Source organism: Giraffa tippelskirchi, chromosome 2 (assembly GCF_054371585.1).
Source record: "Giraffa tippelskirchi isolate mGirTip1 chromosome 2, T2T-mGirTip1v1.2.pri, whole genome shotgun sequence".
Taxonomy (NCBI): Eukaryota; Metazoa; Chordata; class Mammalia; order Artiodactyla; family Giraffidae; genus Giraffa; species Giraffa tippelskirchi.
In genome coordinates this window covers 222,876,377-222,895,922 of record NC_137276.1, presented here as the reverse complement: position 1 = coordinate 222,895,922, position 19,546 = coordinate 222,876,377, and the positions used below count along the sequence as shown (strand labels likewise).

The window sequence follows — 19,546 nt, the reverse complement described above, 5'->3', positions numbered from 1 at the left end:
CTGGATCAGGATTGGCTGTCATGTCTGCCGTAAAAGGCACTAAAGAGACTTCAGCAAGTATTGTCTCTCATCCCAAATATTTTCTGATGATGTTTTATTCTACTTTTATCACTTCATGATTTCATCCTCTAGAGTCCTGAACTTTAACAAATCATCTCTACTTGAGTGAAGTCATTTCTAGGTATATCAGTTAACATTGAGAGTCATGAAAGTCAGAAAACTATGTGAATTTTTTTCAAAAGATGAAGTGTTGAGAAATTCATACCATCTACCAAGGGTTTAAAATGTAGTACAAGTAGGTTCCTATCAATTATTTTTAATTTCCAAGACAACTTCATTCAAATCTATAAATATGTTTTATTTTAAAGTGTGGTAGATGTGAATTTATTATTGCATGTAGACAATTGGTTATCCATCTGTCTGCCCAGTTTTCCTGCCATATAATACACAATTATACAAATAGTAAATTAAAACCTGATCTTTTCACAAATGCAACCAAATAAAATAAGGATAAATTCACAGCAGAAAATCTTTACCTATAAGCTAAGTAAATATATCTACTAACTGTATTACCTATTTCCTATGGGTATTTTATGAAATAAATGGTATTTTAGTGATAGTCAACTAAAGATCTAAAATAATATCACACTGCCACAAGGCTGCTAGATCAATTCAGTACAAAGATATGAAACAAACTTGGGCATTAAACATACACACCCACAGGCATATAAATCCCATTAAACTGCAAGATTACAACAACAGCAACGCACTATCTTACTAAATCCTTAGAAGCAATTTGATGAAAACTTATAAATCCGTGTAACATTACACACTCACATTCAAACAAACAAGCAAAAGAAAAAGAAATAAAAACCACGGTGAAAAGATTAACCTCATTAAAAGAGAATAAAGCACAAAGAATAGCTTTAGAAGAATATAGCTAATTCAAAGTTAAGAAAATTTGCCAGCATTCATCTGCCCATCATGAGCCTGGAGATGACTCTGATTTCAAGAGCAATATTTGCATTTGTTTACAGATTAATCTTGAGCATGAATTCATGTATTTGTTGATTGGTAAACTCTAATCTCCGTTTCTATCTTAAGCCATTAATGACAAAACTTCAAAACAATCAGAACAGTGAATGATTCCTTTAAACCAGATAATTCACCTGCTGAACTTCACACTTTAGATTTAACTTAAGGTGTTTTCCTTTCACTTCTTAAGTGGTCCCATAAATTCTATCATTTCTCCGAGTTTATGGAGAAAATGTTGAGAGAGAAGCAATGGTGAATTTCAGGCAAGCAGATTAACCAAAATCCATCCATGGATCCATACAGTAGGGTAAGGGCGGCATATACCTTTCTGCCCCTTTTGGTTCTGCTGCTGGACTTATAGCCTTCCATAACTCAGCTTGATCAAAACTTTTGAGCTAGAGAGCTTTCACAGATGCTTTTCTTTTGTGTAGGTAAACTTTGCCCATGTACCATGTCTTCAAGAGAGAAAAATGTTTTTCCTTTTTTTTTTTTGGTAAATACATTAAATGCTTCTATATTACCTTTTTACAAATAATCAGGAATCATCTGATAACACCTAAAATGAGTGTTTTTACCAAGAAAGGCCCCTTTCCACCTGCAAACAGCTAGTCTTTGAAGTATAATTAAATTGTACTTTATTTGAGGACAAAACTGTGCATTTTCAGTGAATATATTATTTTCAGTTAAACAAGAATCAACATTAAAAAATAATTTTGACTTCAAAAATAACATAAAACAATAAAAGAATGATTCATCAGCTGTTGAGTACAGTTGCATCCAATATCATTTGATTTGTAAAACATTTTTTTTATTAAATGCATGTGATAAATAGCATGATATGTAAATCTTTTGAAAGTTTCTCCCATTCTTTAATATTAAATAAAATGTTAATGTTAACATTTTAAAGCTTTCACTGTTGTACAACCTAGAGCATTTTATTTCACACAATAAGATGTTTATTAGACAGTACAAAAAGGTCAGAAGTCTGAGGATTTTTCAGCAAAACAAGCAAACAAACTCAAATCTAGGCAACTAAACTGTTTATAAATTTTAGACACAGAATACCTCAGGGTTAAAACCATTAAAACCATCCGATAGAAATAAATCACATTTAAGCAGCAGCAGTGATAAATGATAAAAGATCATTTAGATTTTGCTTCATTTTCTAAAAAACTACATCCATTCACCTACACACAAGAGAATAAATGCTTGATAGATTTATGATTTTGAGTCACAAAAATGCATTCTCTAGACTACTGTTGAATCATGAGTCTTCTCTCTTCTCATACCTCTGTTTAACACTCTTACTCTGATGATACCATCACAGGATCAGAGTTGATGCCCAAAGCTCTCTCGACCAGAATAGTTGGAGGGATATGGTGGTTTTTCACCCTAATCATCATTTCATCCTACACTGCCAATCTGGCTGCCTTCTTGACAGTAGAGCGAATGGAATCCCCCATTGATTCAGCGGATGATTTGGCAAAACAAACCAAGATAGAATATGGGGCCGTCAGAGATGGATCAACAATGACCTTCTTCAAGGTAAGGAACTAACAGTATATTCTCAATGGTCATCTCATACTGATTGAAAGAGGGTGTGGAATAAGTCTGTCCAAAAAAAAAATTGTTAGGCAATTTTTTTATCAAATAAAATGTCTAATGACATAATCTGATTACAAAGAACCCAGGTGCCCACAGCAGTCAGCGTAAAGCAATTTCTTCAGTTCATCTAGATATCAATCCTTCTATCCCCAATATAATACACTCAGATCCACATATCTCTACCTTCAACATTTTTCTCTTGCCTTTACACCATTTAGATATCAATCCTTCTATCTTCGATTTAGTACACTCAAGTTCCACATATCAGTACCTTCCATATCTTTTCTTACCTTTACATCCATTAATTAATGACTCATGTATGGAACTCACAAAATAAAGTTCACTTAATCTGAAATTCTGACAATCAAAATATGTGAATATCATTGTTTGATTCGTTGTGTTCTATACTGGGTGAGACAGGAGCAGATGACAAGTAAATGTGTTGATAGTGGAATTTATTTGGACAATTAAATCCAAAAATATCCCAGGAGACTCCAGTCTAAGCATCTGCACCAACAGGGATAGTGCTCCCAGTGCAGCCTGAAGCCTTCCCGTAGCCTGGAGAGCTTCCTGAGGCACCAAAGGAGATTTAAGCTAGAATCAGTATAGTTTTAGTGTCAAGTGCATTTTGTTGTTCATGTCTCTTAATGACTTACCCAGAGTAATGAAACTGATTTCAGCCTTGCATACAGAATAAGCTGTAGTACTTTTATTATCAAATCTCAGATACTGTATCTCCCATGGGGGAAAATATGGATTTTAATAGATCCATAAACCTTTAGAGATGACAAAAAACCTTAGAGATCAGAAAGATTCAGACCTTCACATTACTCATGAAAAGAACAAAACCCTCGGAAGCTAAATCATACACTTGGTTTAAGACAAAGATAGTCTAGGACCTTCTTGTAAGAGGTAGTTGTGCCTGTGTGGAGGGGTGGGGGGGAGGCAGAGGAAAACAACAATTGTAACCAAAATAAACTCTAAAAACACCTTTGTAAACATTTCACACCCAGATTACGAAAATGAAGTTGTCACCCCAGGACCGAGTGGACTACTGTGACTTGTAGAGAGTATTAATGTAGAGACAAAATATTAAGGGTGAAAAAAAGTGAACACTTCTTGGTATAATAGTTCACAAAAATTGGTATTGTGTATGTGTGTGTGTTAATCACTCAGTTGTGTCCGACTCTCCGCGACCCCATGGACTGTAGCTCACCAGGCTCCCATCTATTACTTATGCAGTAAATGTGGTTTAGCAATTACCAACAGTAATAGATAAACAAACAAAAACTTGTTTTAAGAGTAAACTAGGGAGCATCCCTGGCAATCCAGTGGTTGAGACTTCACCTTCCAATACAGAGAGTGTGGATTTGATTCCTGGTCAAGGAGCTAAGATACCATATGCTTTGGAACAAAAAAAAGAAAAAAATACAAAATATAAAACAGAAGCAATATTCTAATAAATTCAGTAAAGTTTTTAAAAAATGGTCCACATCAAAAAAATATCTTAATAAAAAGAGTACACTATACCCAGAGGTTTGTAAAAAACAGAGTATTCTTAAAATGTTAGGATTTTCTTTTCCTATATTTAAAAAAAAATGATGATTTTTAAACACTTTTTTTTAAAGAAATATGTCATTATTTAATGAAGGTATAAATGTGGTGATTGTTTCTTTTTTGGACAAGTGTTGTTTTCAGGACAAATGACATTAAATATTGGCTTTCCAAGTTTCTGAAAGCTTAAATTTTCCTAAAATCAATAGTGTGAAGAAACACAAGCTACCCTCAGCTAGTAATTCATCACAATACTTGTCAGAAACCAGGAAAGTGACCTGCAAGGCATAAAGGACTGAGGGACACTGCTAAAGTAGAATTGAGTATGTCTGAAAAAATGTCTGAAATGATTTACCTCTTTCACCAATATCAAAAAGTTTTAAAGTATTGGGAAATGAGCAAGTAGAAGCAGAGAAGGTTCTACGACTACTGTAGTATAGTATAGTATACATCCTGCTTGTGCTCGGTCATGTCCGACTCTTTGCAACCCCATGGACTGTAGCCTGCCAGCCTCCTCTGTCCATGGGATGTTCCTGGCAAGAATACTGCTTACTAAGATGCATGTCATAAATATAAGAGAGGGAGAGGCTATGCTTTGAAAGGCTATGCTATGGCTATGCTAGCCATAGATCTGACTCTGCCACTGTCCAATCAATCACTGGATTCATACAGTATCCTTTAACCTCATTTTGATTTGTTTCTGTTCACTTGTTTCGAAATATATAAAGGGTGTTGGGCCCCACGTCTCCTTGCAGGACCCTAGGGTCAACACATTAAGGTATTCTTGGATAGTGCTTTTCACTGAAATAATTCGGTGCTAGTCTCACAACTGCTGCTCCCTGGGCATTTTCAGAGCAGGCTCCTGCTTGCTCCCTGGTCCTAAAAATGAGGCACAAGTAAAAGTCTCTCAGGTGACCAGGCAAACGAGACAATAAGCGTGTCAGGGAGAAACACCATGATGAGGGAGACGTGTGACAGGGAGACGAGTAACATGCGTTACACACTAGCTCATAGCCATACACTCTGCTCCTAAATACTTTAAATATATTATCTCATTTTATTCTTATAAAGGGCAACTGAGGAAAAAGCTAATATTATCCCCACTGTATGATGAGGAAAATGAGGCATATATACAGCGTGCTAAGTCACTTAAGTCATATCTAACTCTATGCAATGCTATGGATGATTGCCTGACAGGCTCCTCTACTGTGGGATTCTCCAGGCAAGAATATGGCAGTGGGTTGCCCTGCCCTTCTCCAAGGGATCTTCCCAACCCAGAAATTTAACCTGGGTCTCCTGCATTGCAGGCAGATTCTTTACCTTCTGAGCTACCACTAGTAGGAAACTAAATGAGGCATCAGTTCAGTTCAGTCACTCAGTCGTGTCCAACTCTTTGTGACCACATGGACTACAGCACACCAGGCCTCCCTGTCCATCACCAACTCCAGGAGCTTGCTCAAACTCAAATCCATAGAGTTGGTGATCTCAGCCAACCATCTCATCCTCTGTCATCCCCTTCTCCTCCCTCCTTCAGTCTTTGCTAGCATCAGGGTCTTTTCCAATGAGTCAGTTCTTTGCATCAGGTAGCCAAAGTATTGGAATTTCAGCTTCAGCATCAGTCCTTCCAATGAATATTCAGGACTGATTTTCTTTAGGATGGACTGGTTGGATCTCCTTGCAGTCCAAGGGACTCTCAAGAGTCTTCTCCAACACCACAGTTCAAAAGCATCAATTCTTCAGCGCTCAGCTTTCTTTATAGTCCAACTCTCATATCCATACATGACTACTGGAAAAACCATAGTTTGACTATATGGGCCTTTGTTGGTGAAGTTATGTCTCTGCTTTTTAATATGCTGTCTAGGTTGGTCATAGCTTTTCTTCCAAGGAGCAAGTGTCTTTTAATTTCATGGCTTCAGTCGCCATCTGCAATGATTTTGGAACCCAAGAAAATAAAGTCTCTCACAGTTTCTGTTGTTTCCCCATCAATTTGCCATGAAGTGAAGAGACCAGATCCCATGATCTTAGTTTTCTGAATGTTGAGTGTTAAGCCAACTTTTTCACTCTCCTCTTTCACTTTCATCAAGAGGCTCTTTAGTTCTTCTTCACTTTCTGCCATAAGAGTGATTTCATCTTCATACATGAGGTTATTTATATTTCTTCCAGCAATCTTGATTCCAGCTTGTGCTTCATCCCAGCATCCAAGCCCAGCATTTTGCATGATATATTCTGTACATAAGTTCAATAAGCAGGGTGACAATATATAGCCTTAATGTACACCTTTCTCGATTTGGGACCAGTCTGTCGTTCCATATCCATTTCCAACTATTGCTTCTTGACCTGCATACAGATTTCTCAAGAGGCAGGTCAGGTGGTCTGGTATTCCCATCTCGTGAGGAATTTTCCACAGTTTGCTGTGATCCACACAGTTAAAGGCTTTGGGATAGTCAATAATGCAGAAGTAGATGATTCTCTGGAACTCTATTGCTTTTTTGATGATCCAACGGATGTTGGCAACTTGATCTCTGGTTCCTCTGCCTTTTCTAAATCCACCTTGAACATCTGGAAGTTCATGGTTCATGTACTGTTGAAGCCTGGCTTGGAGAATTCTGAGCATTACTTTGCTAGCATGTGAAATGAGTGCAACTGTGCGGTAGTTTGAGCATTCTTTGGCGTTGCCTTTCTTTGGGATTGGGATGAAATGAAGCATAGCTCCATTAAATAACTCGCTGCAAATTTATAAAGCTACTGATGGAAGAGCCAGAGTTCAGTCAAACTTCAGAGAGTTCTAGAAGATAAGCATCTTGAGGATAGACACTTGGTCTCTTTTGTTTGTCCTTTATATCCTCAGAACCTAAAACAGTACCTGGAACATAGTAGAAATCTAGTGAAGGATAGTAGACCCTCAGAAAATATATTTTTAATAAATGAGCAAATGCACTGATGAAATCTAACAGAGATGAATTCTATCAGAGAAAGAAAAAGAAAAAGAAGAAGGGAGGATGTGAAGAAGTGTATTTGTGCAGGCTGCTCTAACAGAACATCAGACTAGGAAGTTTATAAACAATAGACGTTTATTTCTCACAATTCTGGAGGCTGAAAGTCAAGATCGGGATGCCAGCATGGTTGAATGAGGGCTTTCTTCCAGGTTGCAAATTTTATTCTGTGTTCTCCTGTGGTAGAAGGGGCAAAGGTCTTTTAGGAGCCTCTTTTATAAGGGCGCTAATCCCATTCATGGCTCCATCCTCATGACTCAAACACCTCTCCAACACCTCACCTCCTTATGCCATCACCTTGGAGGGTCAGGATTTCAACATATGGATTTGGGGGGGAAACATTCAGACTATAGCAGGAAGGATACAGAGAGATCCACAGAGGAAGAGAAGCCATCCTATGTTCCTTGATTTACAAGTTATCTCATAGCCCAGCAACCCTATTTATCAAGAAGGAATTTATTTGCAAAAAGAGAACAAGGACTAAATCCGATTTGGTTTTCCCCTTGAGGGAGGCAAGCTGTCAGAAAGCTTCAGATGGATCCACACTTGGGGATTTTAAGCTGGATTATTCTGCAAGGGGAAGAAACGTGCCAGCCTTTTAGCTCTCAGGGTAGTTCCACCCTGTCACTGAGTGACAGCAGTTAAAGTCACAAAGACTCAATTCTGACCTGGCTCTACATTAATGCGTCACCTCTGCTGTGCCATTATGGTGTCCCTCCTTCCCTTTCTCTCTTAATCAAAGACAGTATCCTCTCTTAGTTTGTTGAATCAATAAGGAAAGCTTCCTTTACGTGGTCTAGCTTAGCACATTCTGATCTACTGTTGGGGCTGTAATGACCCTTGCTTACATGGGTTCCATTCATACTCAGTCACAAGGAAATTTCTAATAAGAAGCAATTTTTCATCACATGGTGTAACTGTAAGTGCTTTTACCAAAATATCCCTTTGGCACATCCAGATGGTGAAGCCGACTCTTTGCTTTCAAGATGATTCTAAGTTGTTTCAGAGCTAAGGAATAGGCAGTCGAAAGCTGAAAAGGACTATGGGAGTTACTAAAATCCATAAGCAAAGTGCACTAACCCTTCACATTTGGTCTCCGGGACACAAGCAAGGGATGTTTTTAGTAGAGATTCTGCTGGCAAAGGGCTTCCCAGGTGGCACCAGTAGTGAAGAATCTGCCTGCCAATTCAGGAGATGCAGGTTTGATCCCTGAGTCAGGAAGATCCCCTGGAGAAGGAAATGGCAACCACTCCAGCATTCTAGCCTGGGAAATCCCATGGACAGAGGAGCCTGAGAGACTGCGGTTCATGGGGTTGCAATGAGTAGGACACGACTGAGCACACACACATACCACACACACACACACACACACACACACACACTTCTTGAAAAGTGTGACCAGAAGTTACTCACTAAAATTTCCATCCAAAGTCATTGTTTTTTTTTTTAAATCTAGACTGCTATTCTTGCAGACAACCTGGCCTTATATTTCAGATTTGCGATATTTGATTTTCAAAGTGAAAAAAAAGTTATTTTTTTTGAATAGCTCAGATGAGGTTTTACTATCCATCATCTGAATTTAGACAAGGCTGAGGGAATAAATTGACATTTATTAATCAAGTGCTGGGTCACGGTACTACTTGCCTAAGACAAGGGAGGCCAAAATAGTTTTCCTTCAGAGAGCCATTTGTATGTGGAACAATCACAGTAATCACCAGGGACTATATTTACACAAAGAACTGGGATTAAATCATACATTCAAATACATATATATTCACAAAGTTTTATAGACGGACACCTCAAGATACCTATATGCTAATGCACATTAAAAAAAGAACAATTTTAGGTTTTGTGACCAAGGGCATTTAGTTAATGATGCTTATTAAATATTATACTTCCTCAGGGTCATCTGCACCTGAGTCTTAAAGACTTTAGCACTGTGGGTGATATAATACCTATTTCATGACAGAGTGTCAGTCACCAGTAGACCAATTACCAGGTCAAAGTTAAAGAAAGGCAGAGTGTTTTATCAACTGTCCAGGGACTGTCGAAGATGTTTTAGGAGATTCTCCAAGTATAAGGGGACCTTTTATTTGTCCTTGTTGGGCTATCTATCAATTTTTAAATGGAATCTTTTTATAAATTGGTATGCTAATAATTCAGAACTTCAAGAGACTTCATATAAGAGAACTTTTTAAACAAATTCTCCTGTTACTTTATACTCAGGAGAATACTAATTGATAATATGATATTGATTATATTGGTTTCTCAGCTCTCTGCTGTTGAATTGCTTGGTCTTTTCAATTGTTTCAAAATCCTGAATGATAGACTTTCCTCCCGTCTCCACTGTCGGAGACCAACCCAGCATCTTAGGAGGTACAAAGAGTGGTCAGTTCAAGATCTATGGACATAACTTGAGAGCAGATTTCCTATGCACAGCGATGTTGAGAACAGTGGCACCCAAATACAACTTCTCCTTTTATGTTAGAGCACTAAGGTACTAATCTTCTCCGTATCTCATAAAAAGTAGGACATGTGAAGAAATTGCTTTTTTCTCCTTGTAACTATTAATTCCATTGATTACCTTTGGACAAATGGAATAGCCCAAACTTTGGTCTCACAGTGATAGTTTAGCAACTCATATCTTTTTCCTAGATGAAGAAATGATTGTCATGTTAAAAGCTGAAGAATCATTTAAGGCCTAAAACAAAGGTTTTCTCAATGCCTTTTGCAAACCATCATCCAAGAATAATGATCTGGGTTCATGTTCAGAGATTAGGGATTCCAGTCAGTCTTCTCAGGAGATATAACTAGTATAAAATTAAAACTTAGAGTAAAGCTTTGTTCTAGAGCCAGGTAGCCTGGGTTCAAATTCTGATATTACTGCTTATTAGCTTTATGTGTGCATACGTGCCCAGTTGCTTCAGTCACGTCCAACTCTTTTCGACGTTATGGACCGTAGCCCACCAGCCTCCTCTGTCCATGGGATTCTCCAGACAAGAATACTAGAATGGGTTGTCATGCCCTCCTCTAGGGGATCTTTCTGACCCAGGGATGGAAACCTAGGAGATTCTGCATTGCAGGCAGATTCTTTACTGCTGAGTCACCGGGGAAGTCCCATTAGCTATGTAGACCTTGGTAAGTTATTAAATCCTCTGTACCTTGAAATACAATTTTAAGAAATACATAACTTAATAGAGGTAGTGTGCTTGTAATACTAATCGGCAAATTATAAATAAGAAAATTGTTAAATAAAAAAGAGAAAAAATGCTAAAGATTATTATAATTATCACCTACAACATCATCACCATTAGCATCAAATCCTTATTCCTAGCTATTAGTCCTACTTTTTCAACTTTCTGAATTAAGAAAAAAAAAAAAACCTCTCTAGTTTGGTCTTTGTTCAGATTCCTCACCATCAGTGATCCCTAGGCAGTGTGGCTTCTGCTGCTGGACAGAAAATTCCAGAGAGTGCCAGTGCCCAAATCTCGAAGACTTTCAGAGGCCAAGTCAGATGAAAAACTTAGTCCTTGGAAGCTTTGCTGAGCACCTACAGGCATTTGCAGAAGAACCACTTCCAGATGGTAGATAAGCAGCAGATGGTGAGGCTGCCCTTAGAATTCATCTGAGAAGAAGAATGAGGCAGTTCAACTCAATTCAGTTTAATTTAGACTTTTTTCCAGGATCTCCACTTTGACCAGTACTTGAAGTTGGCACTGTAAGAGATAGGAAAGGGAGGATATAAAATTTTGCGCAAGGCTTAAAGACCTGAATAGCAATTAAGAGACAAGATGTACACAGACCTGTTAAATACAATACAGCATATGATTAAGCAGCATGCCTTATGTAGATAGGAAGTAGTGTGAACATAGGAAAAGTCCTTGTGAACCTGGAACAGTAGAAAATACTCATGTAAAAAATGACTCTCAGTAGAAGCTTGCCTTGTAAAAATTGTCTCAGACCCAAGTCAGAGGATTATGCAGATTAGATCATGGTTCAGTCTAAAAATGACTTGACTAAAATAGACTTAAAAAAAATCGTAACAGGTTTGTCATTGCTGGCTTTCATGGTATGGGGACTTTGGACCTGCTGTGGGAATAAGGGAGTCTCTAACCTTTATAATCTCCTTCCAGAGAGTGGCTAGGTGCTTTCATTATCTCCAAAGACATTTCAAGAAAGTTACTGAGTGCTACACCAGTGCATCTGAAGCAATGAGTCATAATGGGCAGGCAGGTTGCAGACAGAAACAGTCATGTAATGAAGCACAAAATGAAAGACATTTCACAAACTTCTCTGCAGAGGAAGGAACTCTTCACATAGGAGCTGTTAGCCCTTGTTTGAAAGATCCAGCCAATCCTACAATCAGTGTTCAAACTGCCAAGTACCTATAGTTTAAAAATGTATCGCTTAGGGAGAAATCCATGAGGTCAATTAAAGTTAACCTGTTTCAATGCCTGATACATTGCCTGCAAGGGACCAATCTTTAATTCTGGACAGGAGAAAAACATGAAAAATGTTTTAGCAAAGGTGTTGAAATCCCACTGAGGGAAATTGTTAAAGGGAACACATGAATTTTTAAAAACCTAGGAGATTCTGCAAATGTCGTAACTTTCTGTCAATTCAAAGTAAGAGAGTAATCAACTGGAATGATCACATTATATATTAATACATTTGAAAGATAGAGGCCCCTCACTATAGTATAAATGCTTTCATCTGAGAATGCTTTCTTCAAGATGACTTTTGTAAATTAAATCATATCTTTAAAAATCCAGAATAACTTACTATTTAATGAAATAAAATACCTAATCATGTGTTAAACTTCCCTCGTGGCTCAGATGGTAAAGAATCTGCCTGCAACGCAAGAGACCAAAGTTCAATCCCTGGGTCCGGAAGGTCCCCTGGAGAAGGGAATGGCTGCCAACTCCAGTATTCTTGCCTAGAGAATTCCATGGAAAAAGGAGTCTAGTGGACTACAGTCCATGGGGTCACAAAGAGGTGGAGATGACTGAGAAACTTTCACTTCGCTGCAATCATGTGTTAAGGGAAATGATTGCTTTTAAGGCAATGGTTCACCGCTGATATATCTGCTTTACAAGTTTGGATGCCTGCATGGCTAATTTCTGTGTCTTTGATTGATTTCTAAGGTTTTTAATTTTGTTTAATTTGATTTTATTATTTATTTATTTGCAGTCGCACTGGGTCTTTGTTGCTGCGTGGGTTTTCTCTAGCTGCAGTGAGCAGAGACTGCTCCTTACCTGTGGTGCACGGGCTTCTCATTTCAGTGGCTTCTCTTGTTGCAGAGCACTGGCTCCAGAGCACAGGCTCAGTAGTTGTGCCCCATAGGCTTAGTTGCTCTACAGCATGTGGAATTCTTCTGGACCAGAGATCGAACCCGTGTCCCCTGCATTGGCGGGTGGATTCTTATCCATTGTACCACCAGGGAAGTCCCCTTTTTTTTTCTGAAATCAGTGTTTTGTCTGAAATAAAAGTAAGTTGGAGATGGCATTTTGACATGTAATTGTCGCTGGTATTTTATTTGTTCTATCAGTATGTATTTACCATATTTATAAGACCATTTGTTTACAAGATGACAAAAATCAAATATCAATAATTTATCCTTAATGTATATGTGTGGGGTTATGGATATATGTAAAAATAAGTGTATAAATAGATGTGTGTGTGTGTATATATATATACACACACATATATATATAATATTTATATATATTTCCCTGAAGTAGAATTGCAGTTATTCATTCTACTGAATAATGGGATTATACATCTTTACTGTAGAAGCCCTATAACCTGGTTGAAGAAATAATGTGATAATGTGTATTTCAGTAAAAATAAAATATTAGAGGGCTAGGTCTATAAAATGCACATACTATCAGTCTTAGAATTGTATTACACTCCAGAATTCATACATATTTTACCTGTTATAGTAAAATCCTGCAACTGAAACCAATGAAACTATATGAAATAGAAAATGCTGTTAAAAGAAAAAAATATAAATAATACCTACATTTATTTTCAGGTTACAACTGTTGCACTTTCCAAAACACTAATTTTTTTTTGTCTAAACAAATATAAGCTATCTAAACTCATGTAAATTGTTTCCATGCGCTGTGTGATGACTGCAAGAATTGCAGCAGCCCTAGTCATAATAGAAAGATGCCACAGCTTTTTACTGCAATTATTTCTTTAGAAAATATGTTAATGATGTTAAAATGTCAGCTAAGTCATAAGTTTGATGTTCTGTGTATTAAAACAAATAGTTGATTCCCTATTAGTTAAGAACACATACCCTAGAGCCTGATTGCTAGGATCGGGTCCTAGTTTCATCATTTCTTTATGCGGCATTCTGTTTCCTCATCTGTTAAAGAGAAATAATAATGGTATCTTTCTCATATGAACACTCATATAATCTCATGTGAAGATTAAATGGATTAATAATGCAAAGTGCTTAGAATCGTTTTGGGCACACAGTAAACACTGCATGTGCTGGTTATTATTACTATTTTCAATAAGCAGTTTTTAAGTGCACAGAGACCAATTGTAAATCATTTCCCATTGAGTGTTTAACTTGCAAGAATTATGAGAGAAAAAAGAGAAATAAACAAGTCATCAAATGGTGATACAGTTGTACTCCCTTATAACAAATTTTAGATGAAAACAACATTTACTCTTTGCCAACAACCTTTCATCAGCATCAGAATAGCCATATAATCAGTAGACATATAATGTCTACTTTAACTAGACAAAGTAAATGTATTTAAACCTTGATGCCCTTGTAAGATAAAAAAAAAAAAACCCAAAGAATTTCAGATTTAATAAATGAGGACTTTTCAGTTTTAGTGACTTTTGATAAGAAGTTCAGAGTACTTTACAAATCTTCTAATTAACCTTTGACATAGTCAGTGAAATAAAATGTAATCATTGTTTCTTCTTTTTAAACATGTATTATTTAGAGCAATTTAGCAGGCTGAGACTATAGAAGATTTAGAACTGCAGAAACATTCAAACTGTCATTCAAACGATGTGCTTGGTCTTTTAGTATTTATGACAATGTTCCATAAAGCATGCTTATATTTTTAAGAATTATTAAGATCTATGTCTTAAAAATTGTCTATTAAAAAATAAATCTAATTTAATTACTCTTAAAATAGTACTTTCTGACCAAATAGAAAACAAATATTGGAAAACATAGTATAACAGAGGATGGGATTCAAAAATAAGGGGGAAAGAGACCTTCACTCTGTATTGGCTCTTTAATCAACATGACACCTGGGTGTCACTTCACTGTCCTTGAAGTCAGGACCTGCATAAGTAATGTGAAAAGGCTGGTCTGAAGAGTAGAACCTAGGAGCTGAAGGATCCTTAAATGAAACTTGTCCAACAGTGAAATTCTCCTTGTAAGTTTCCAGTGGTAGAAAATGCACTATATCCTAAGGTGCTCAAGCCATATACAGATAGTTTTAACTGCTAAAAAGGTTATTTCTTAGCCACATTCTGGGTCTTTCTATCTAAGCTCCCCAGTTTTTCAAATGTAGAATAGAAGGCAGTCCCACAACTTTCTAAACAAGGAAAGAAAACTTGAAATGAAACCAGAAGGGTGCTATTCTCTGACCCATTATATTTTCCACTATTAGGCTGGAGCAAAAATAGCAGGAGGGGAGCAGAGAAATTTAGAATGTTTCCTATGCCTTCTACTTGACCAAGTCCTCCACCAAGTGACCATTTTGTTACCGAGGAAAAATTCTGCCCTCAATGAGTCATACTCCATGCCAGCTAGACTTCCCTTCTAGCACCTCAGGAAACTCAAGCCAAGATCAACCTTCTATTCCAAAAAGGAAGACGTGAATATGACCATGACCTTAGGTCATGGTCATGACCCTGAATCAATTAATGACCTTCAGCTATATTTGTTGTTATTGTTTCATCGGTAGGTTGTGCTCAACTCTTTGTGACCCCATGAACTGTAGCCCTTCAGACTCCTCTGCTCATGGGATTTCCCAGGCAAGAATACTGGAGTTGATTGCCATTTCCTTCTCCAGGGCATCTTCCCAACCTAGGGATCCAACTCATATCTCCTGCACTGGCAGGTGGATTCTTTGCCACTGAGCCACCAGGGAAGTCCCATCAGCTCTATAGAGTGGTGCTCATCAAAGTGTGATATGATATGTGTTGATTCAGGGAACATTGTGTTACCAACCTGAGATAAGATTTAAAAATAAAAATGAGGGTAAGAGTTTAGAAGTGCTGTAGCTCTCAGATATTGTGGTGGCAGCAAGAACATGATTAACGGATACTTCTTGAATATAGACCACTTTGAAGTCTGTCAAAATTTAATCTGGTGAGCCACACCTGGTGTGAGCACATATGAATCCCTACCTACCATAACACAGTAGGAGCCCAGATAGGTCTGCCCTGGAGTGAAAACATAGACAGTCCTTCAATGCAGATGATTTGAGAACCACACTTGATTGGCATCAATAACAAGTGTATAGGTTTTCAGCTGAATCTTCTCATCTTTTTCCATGTCCTTCAACACATAAATTCCAAGAAGGACTCCTCCCCACATGGTCTATTTCTCATGAATGAACTGATCTTTTACTTTGTTTTGTCCTCAGCTTCCATGCATGGAAGCTAAGTCGCTTCAATCATGTCTGACTCTTTGCATCTCTATAGACTGTAGCCCTCTAGGCTCCTCTTTCCATTGGATTCTCCACGCAAGAATATTGGAGTGGGTTGCCATGCCCTTCTCCAGGGAATATTCTCGACCTAGGGATCAAACCTAAGTCTCTTATGTCTCCTGCATTGTCAGGAAGATTCTTTACTACTTAGCTCCACCTGGAAAGCCTTCTAGCTTCCACAGACCACACACACAAAAATCCAGTTTTCTACCTATTTACAATATTCATCTTTAATAAAATTTAAGTGTAATGGAAAAATAAATGTTTCATGGATATTTTTATATGGAGCTAACTCCTAGTTTGCATTAACATGATATCAAATTGCAAATAACCTCAGGGCATAATTCGAGATCGTGAATATATGCTATAGTGTCACAGGTAGATCATATAAGGTGAAAATCATTCTCAGAAGAATTTAGCAAGATTGACATTCACCTACCCAAAATTAGCATGGAAAGACCATTGAATTAGATTGCAGGAGACTGAGGTCTGGGGCTTCTCTGGTGGCTCAGATGGTAAAGAATCCGCTTGCAATGCAGGAGACTCAGGTTTGATCCCTGGGTCGGAAAGATACCCTGGTGAAAGGAATGGCAACATACTCCAGTATTCTTGCCTGGAGAATCCCCTGGACAGAGGAGCCTGCTGGTCTATAGTCCACAAGATCACAAGGAGATGGACACACCTGAGCGACTAATCTCACACTGAGGTCCAGTATTACCTATTGTACATACTAACCAGTTTTGTGACTTTCACGAAGTCTCCAAACCTTCTGTACCAAAATTTCCTCCTCTATGAAAACAGGAGTTTGAATGAGCCAGTTTCTAAAGCCTCTTGACAACTTTAAAATTTCATAATTCTAAAAAAAAATATTTTCCCTTGAGGAAGTTTCTTGATGGAGGAATAATTTTCCCAGCAGTATGTTCACTGCCAAAAGACAGACTGACCTCTTTGCGCTTGCACAAGTAGCTCTTTATTATAAATTTAGCATTATCAGACTCTTCTAGACTAAAATTAGCCAACAAATTAGGCATTGACCCCAACCTCAAAAACATACTATTTCATGGTGACATGAACCCCAACGTTCAGATATCTCTGAGAGCGAGGAATAATTCACACAGGCCTGATCATGACAAAATAGTTTCCATAAAACACCAGTATCTAGAAGGTACTGTTTATTGAATTGCTATTTGTCTCCTGAGACTTTTCTCAAGGGGCTCTTCAAATGCTTAACAACCCAAAATAAAGCCATCTGTCCTCCTTCAACTCATAAAGCCTGCAGCATTAACCCACGTCTTCAATAGAATTAGGAATTGAGTGAGCCCCCAGGAACACTTGAACATGAGTAACCACACTAGCGTTGAATCCACAGGTATTTCATTTATTGCTTAAGACCACAAATCATGTTTTAAACATCTTTACACTCCTGAGATGGTAAGATGATAAGCCCTTGCCTGCTAAGGAAGCTCGTGTGTGTGTGTGTGTGTGTGTGTATGTGTGTGTGTGTGTGTACCATACACATGTGTGAGCTGGAGATAGCTCGAAATTATCAGTAATTCTCCTAGTGTCTTTCATCTTTCAAATTAATAGAGGGAAGTGCTGATGCAAATGAAGACAAATACAGAAAAAAAATGAAAACAATATTGAAATCACAAAACAAAATGTAAACAAAATCATACAACACTTTAAAATAAAAATTTAGTCCTCACTATCTAAAACATAATTGGAGTTTGAAACTAAGTATATACAAAAAAGGCATATAAGAAGACAGTAAGAAGAGTTTTTTGATCTGAATTTTGTCTGAAAGAGCATTTGCTCTTAGTTTTCTAGAGAGGATAAGAGTAATCAGCAGTTCTTTCCTAAATAAAGCAGAGAAACTCTGTGATGTATCCTAAGGCCATCCCTGCAAAGGAATGTTAAAATTTACATACCAGAACAGTAAAACAATGCCTACTGAAGTTAAGTAGTTGAAGGCAATGGAATTAATGAATAGAGTCCTGGGGTGATCTAGTCACCCCTTGGCCCTGGGGCCTTGAGGTCTTATTCTTAAGTGGCCAGAGTTCATTAGGCAAATGCTGTCATTGATACCTATGTCATCTTTTCCATTCTGAAATCAGCAAAAGGATCTTGAGGCAATGTCTTACATCAACGGGGCAGGATCTCTTTTTTCTCCGTAGGTGCCTCAGCGCCCCCAAGTGTTTTTCCTTGACAACTACCAAAGTCAAGTCCCAGGATCATCAATATTAGTTTCCTACCTAAAGAGAAAGAATCCTCCCTACACACTTTGAATCCCTGGGGTTTTGAATAGCTCTAGGGCCTATTTTCTCAGCACTCTCTGCTGGCGGGTATGCTTTGTTTCTCTGCAGAAATCGAAGATATCCACCTATGAGAAGATGTGGGCTTTCATGAGTAGCAGGCAGCAGACTGCCCTGGTCAAAAACAGTGATGAGGGGATCCATCGAGTGCTCACCACTGACTATGCCCTGCTGATGGAGTCCACCAGCATTGAGTATGTGACGCAGAGAAATTGCAACCTCACCCAGATCGGGGGCCTCATTGACTCCAAAGGTTATGGAGTGGGAACGCCTATTGGTAAGAAAGGCAAGGCAGTATCCAAGATGGCGAATGTTAATTACAAAGTGTAGAAGGGAATGGACTTAGATATATCTACTCCACGTTCTGAGAAAGTCTACAATGCCTTCCATGGACTAATTAAAAGGGAAATGCCCATACAGATCATAGAAATGTTCGAATTAAAGAGTCCAAGATCTTCAACCTAATAAACTTTCAACTCATTATTTCTTTCAAGTTCTACCACTGCATATATATTCGAGGTCATAGATTTTATTATTTTACCCCAAATATTGTTTTAAAATATCTTCCAAATTAACATTCTTCACATTATGTTCTCCAATACATGCCTGCTGCTGCTGCTGCTGTTAAGTAGCTTCAGTTGTGTCCGACTCTGCGCGACTCCAAAGACTGCAGCCCACTAGGCTCTGCCGTCCCTGGGAGTCTCCAGGGAAGAACACTGGAGTGGGTTGCCATTTCCTTCTCCAGTGCATGAAAGGAAAAGTGAAAGTGAAAGTGAAGTCGTGTCCGACTCTTAGCGACCCCATGGACTACAGCCTACCAGGCTCCTCCGTCCATGGGATTTTCCAGGCGAGAGTGCTGGAGTGGGTTGCCATTGCCTTCTCCCAATACATGCCTATATAGTTTTTTCTGTATTAAAGTTTTTACTAGAATACAGCAAAATTAACTAAGCATATAGATGACAAAGTTAAAGAGCTAGTGTTCCATGTAAGTAGAAAACAAAACTGTATCTATCAAAAGGAAAAGGTCAGAGATTAAATTATAATTTGCTCAGACAATATGCCAGATTCAATCATTAACAACTATCTAAAATCTCCAAATAGTCCTTGTTGTTCAGTCGCTAAGTTGTGTTCAACTCTTTGCCACCCCATGGACTGCAGCATGCCAGGGCTTCCCTGTCTTTCACTGTCTCCCAGAGTTTGCTCAAACTCACGTCCATTGAGTTGGTGAGGCCATCCAACCACCTCATCCTCTGTTGCCCTCTTCTCCTTCTGCCTTCAATCTTTCCCAGCATTGAGATCTTTTCCAGTGAATCAGTTCTTCATATCAGGTAGCCAAAGCACTGAAGCTTCAGCT

At 38.1% G+C, this 19,546-nt stretch overlaps 1 protein-coding gene and 1 long non-coding RNA gene across 10 annotated transcripts in view; one reads left to right on the top strand and one right to left on the bottom strand.

The window, feature by feature from the left end:
• Window positions 1-19,546, top strand: part of GRIK1 (glutamate ionotropic receptor kainate type subunit 1) — a 436,272-nt gene that overhangs the window by 390,661 nt on the left and 26,065 nt on the right. For all 9 annotated transcript variants that reach the window (XM_081558024.1, XM_081558013.1, XM_081558007.1 and 6 more), the window contains 2 exons: window positions 2,363-2,580; window positions 18,244-18,469. In XM_081558024.1, coding sequence (XP_081414150.1) covers window positions 2,363-2,580; window positions 18,244-18,469 — 444 coding nt within the window. The remainder of the gene's footprint in view (window positions 1-2,362; window positions 2,581-18,243; window positions 18,470-19,546) is intronic.
• Window positions 1,647-19,075, bottom strand: LOC145532583 (uncharacterized). The gene is made up of 5 exons (XR_014073381.1): window positions 17,966-19,075; window positions 16,320-16,437; window positions 13,492-13,560; window positions 10,991-11,076; window positions 1,647-10,903 (listed from the first exon to the last, which is right to left on the bottom strand). It is a non-coding gene; the product is annotated as an uncharacterized LOC145532583 (long non-coding RNA).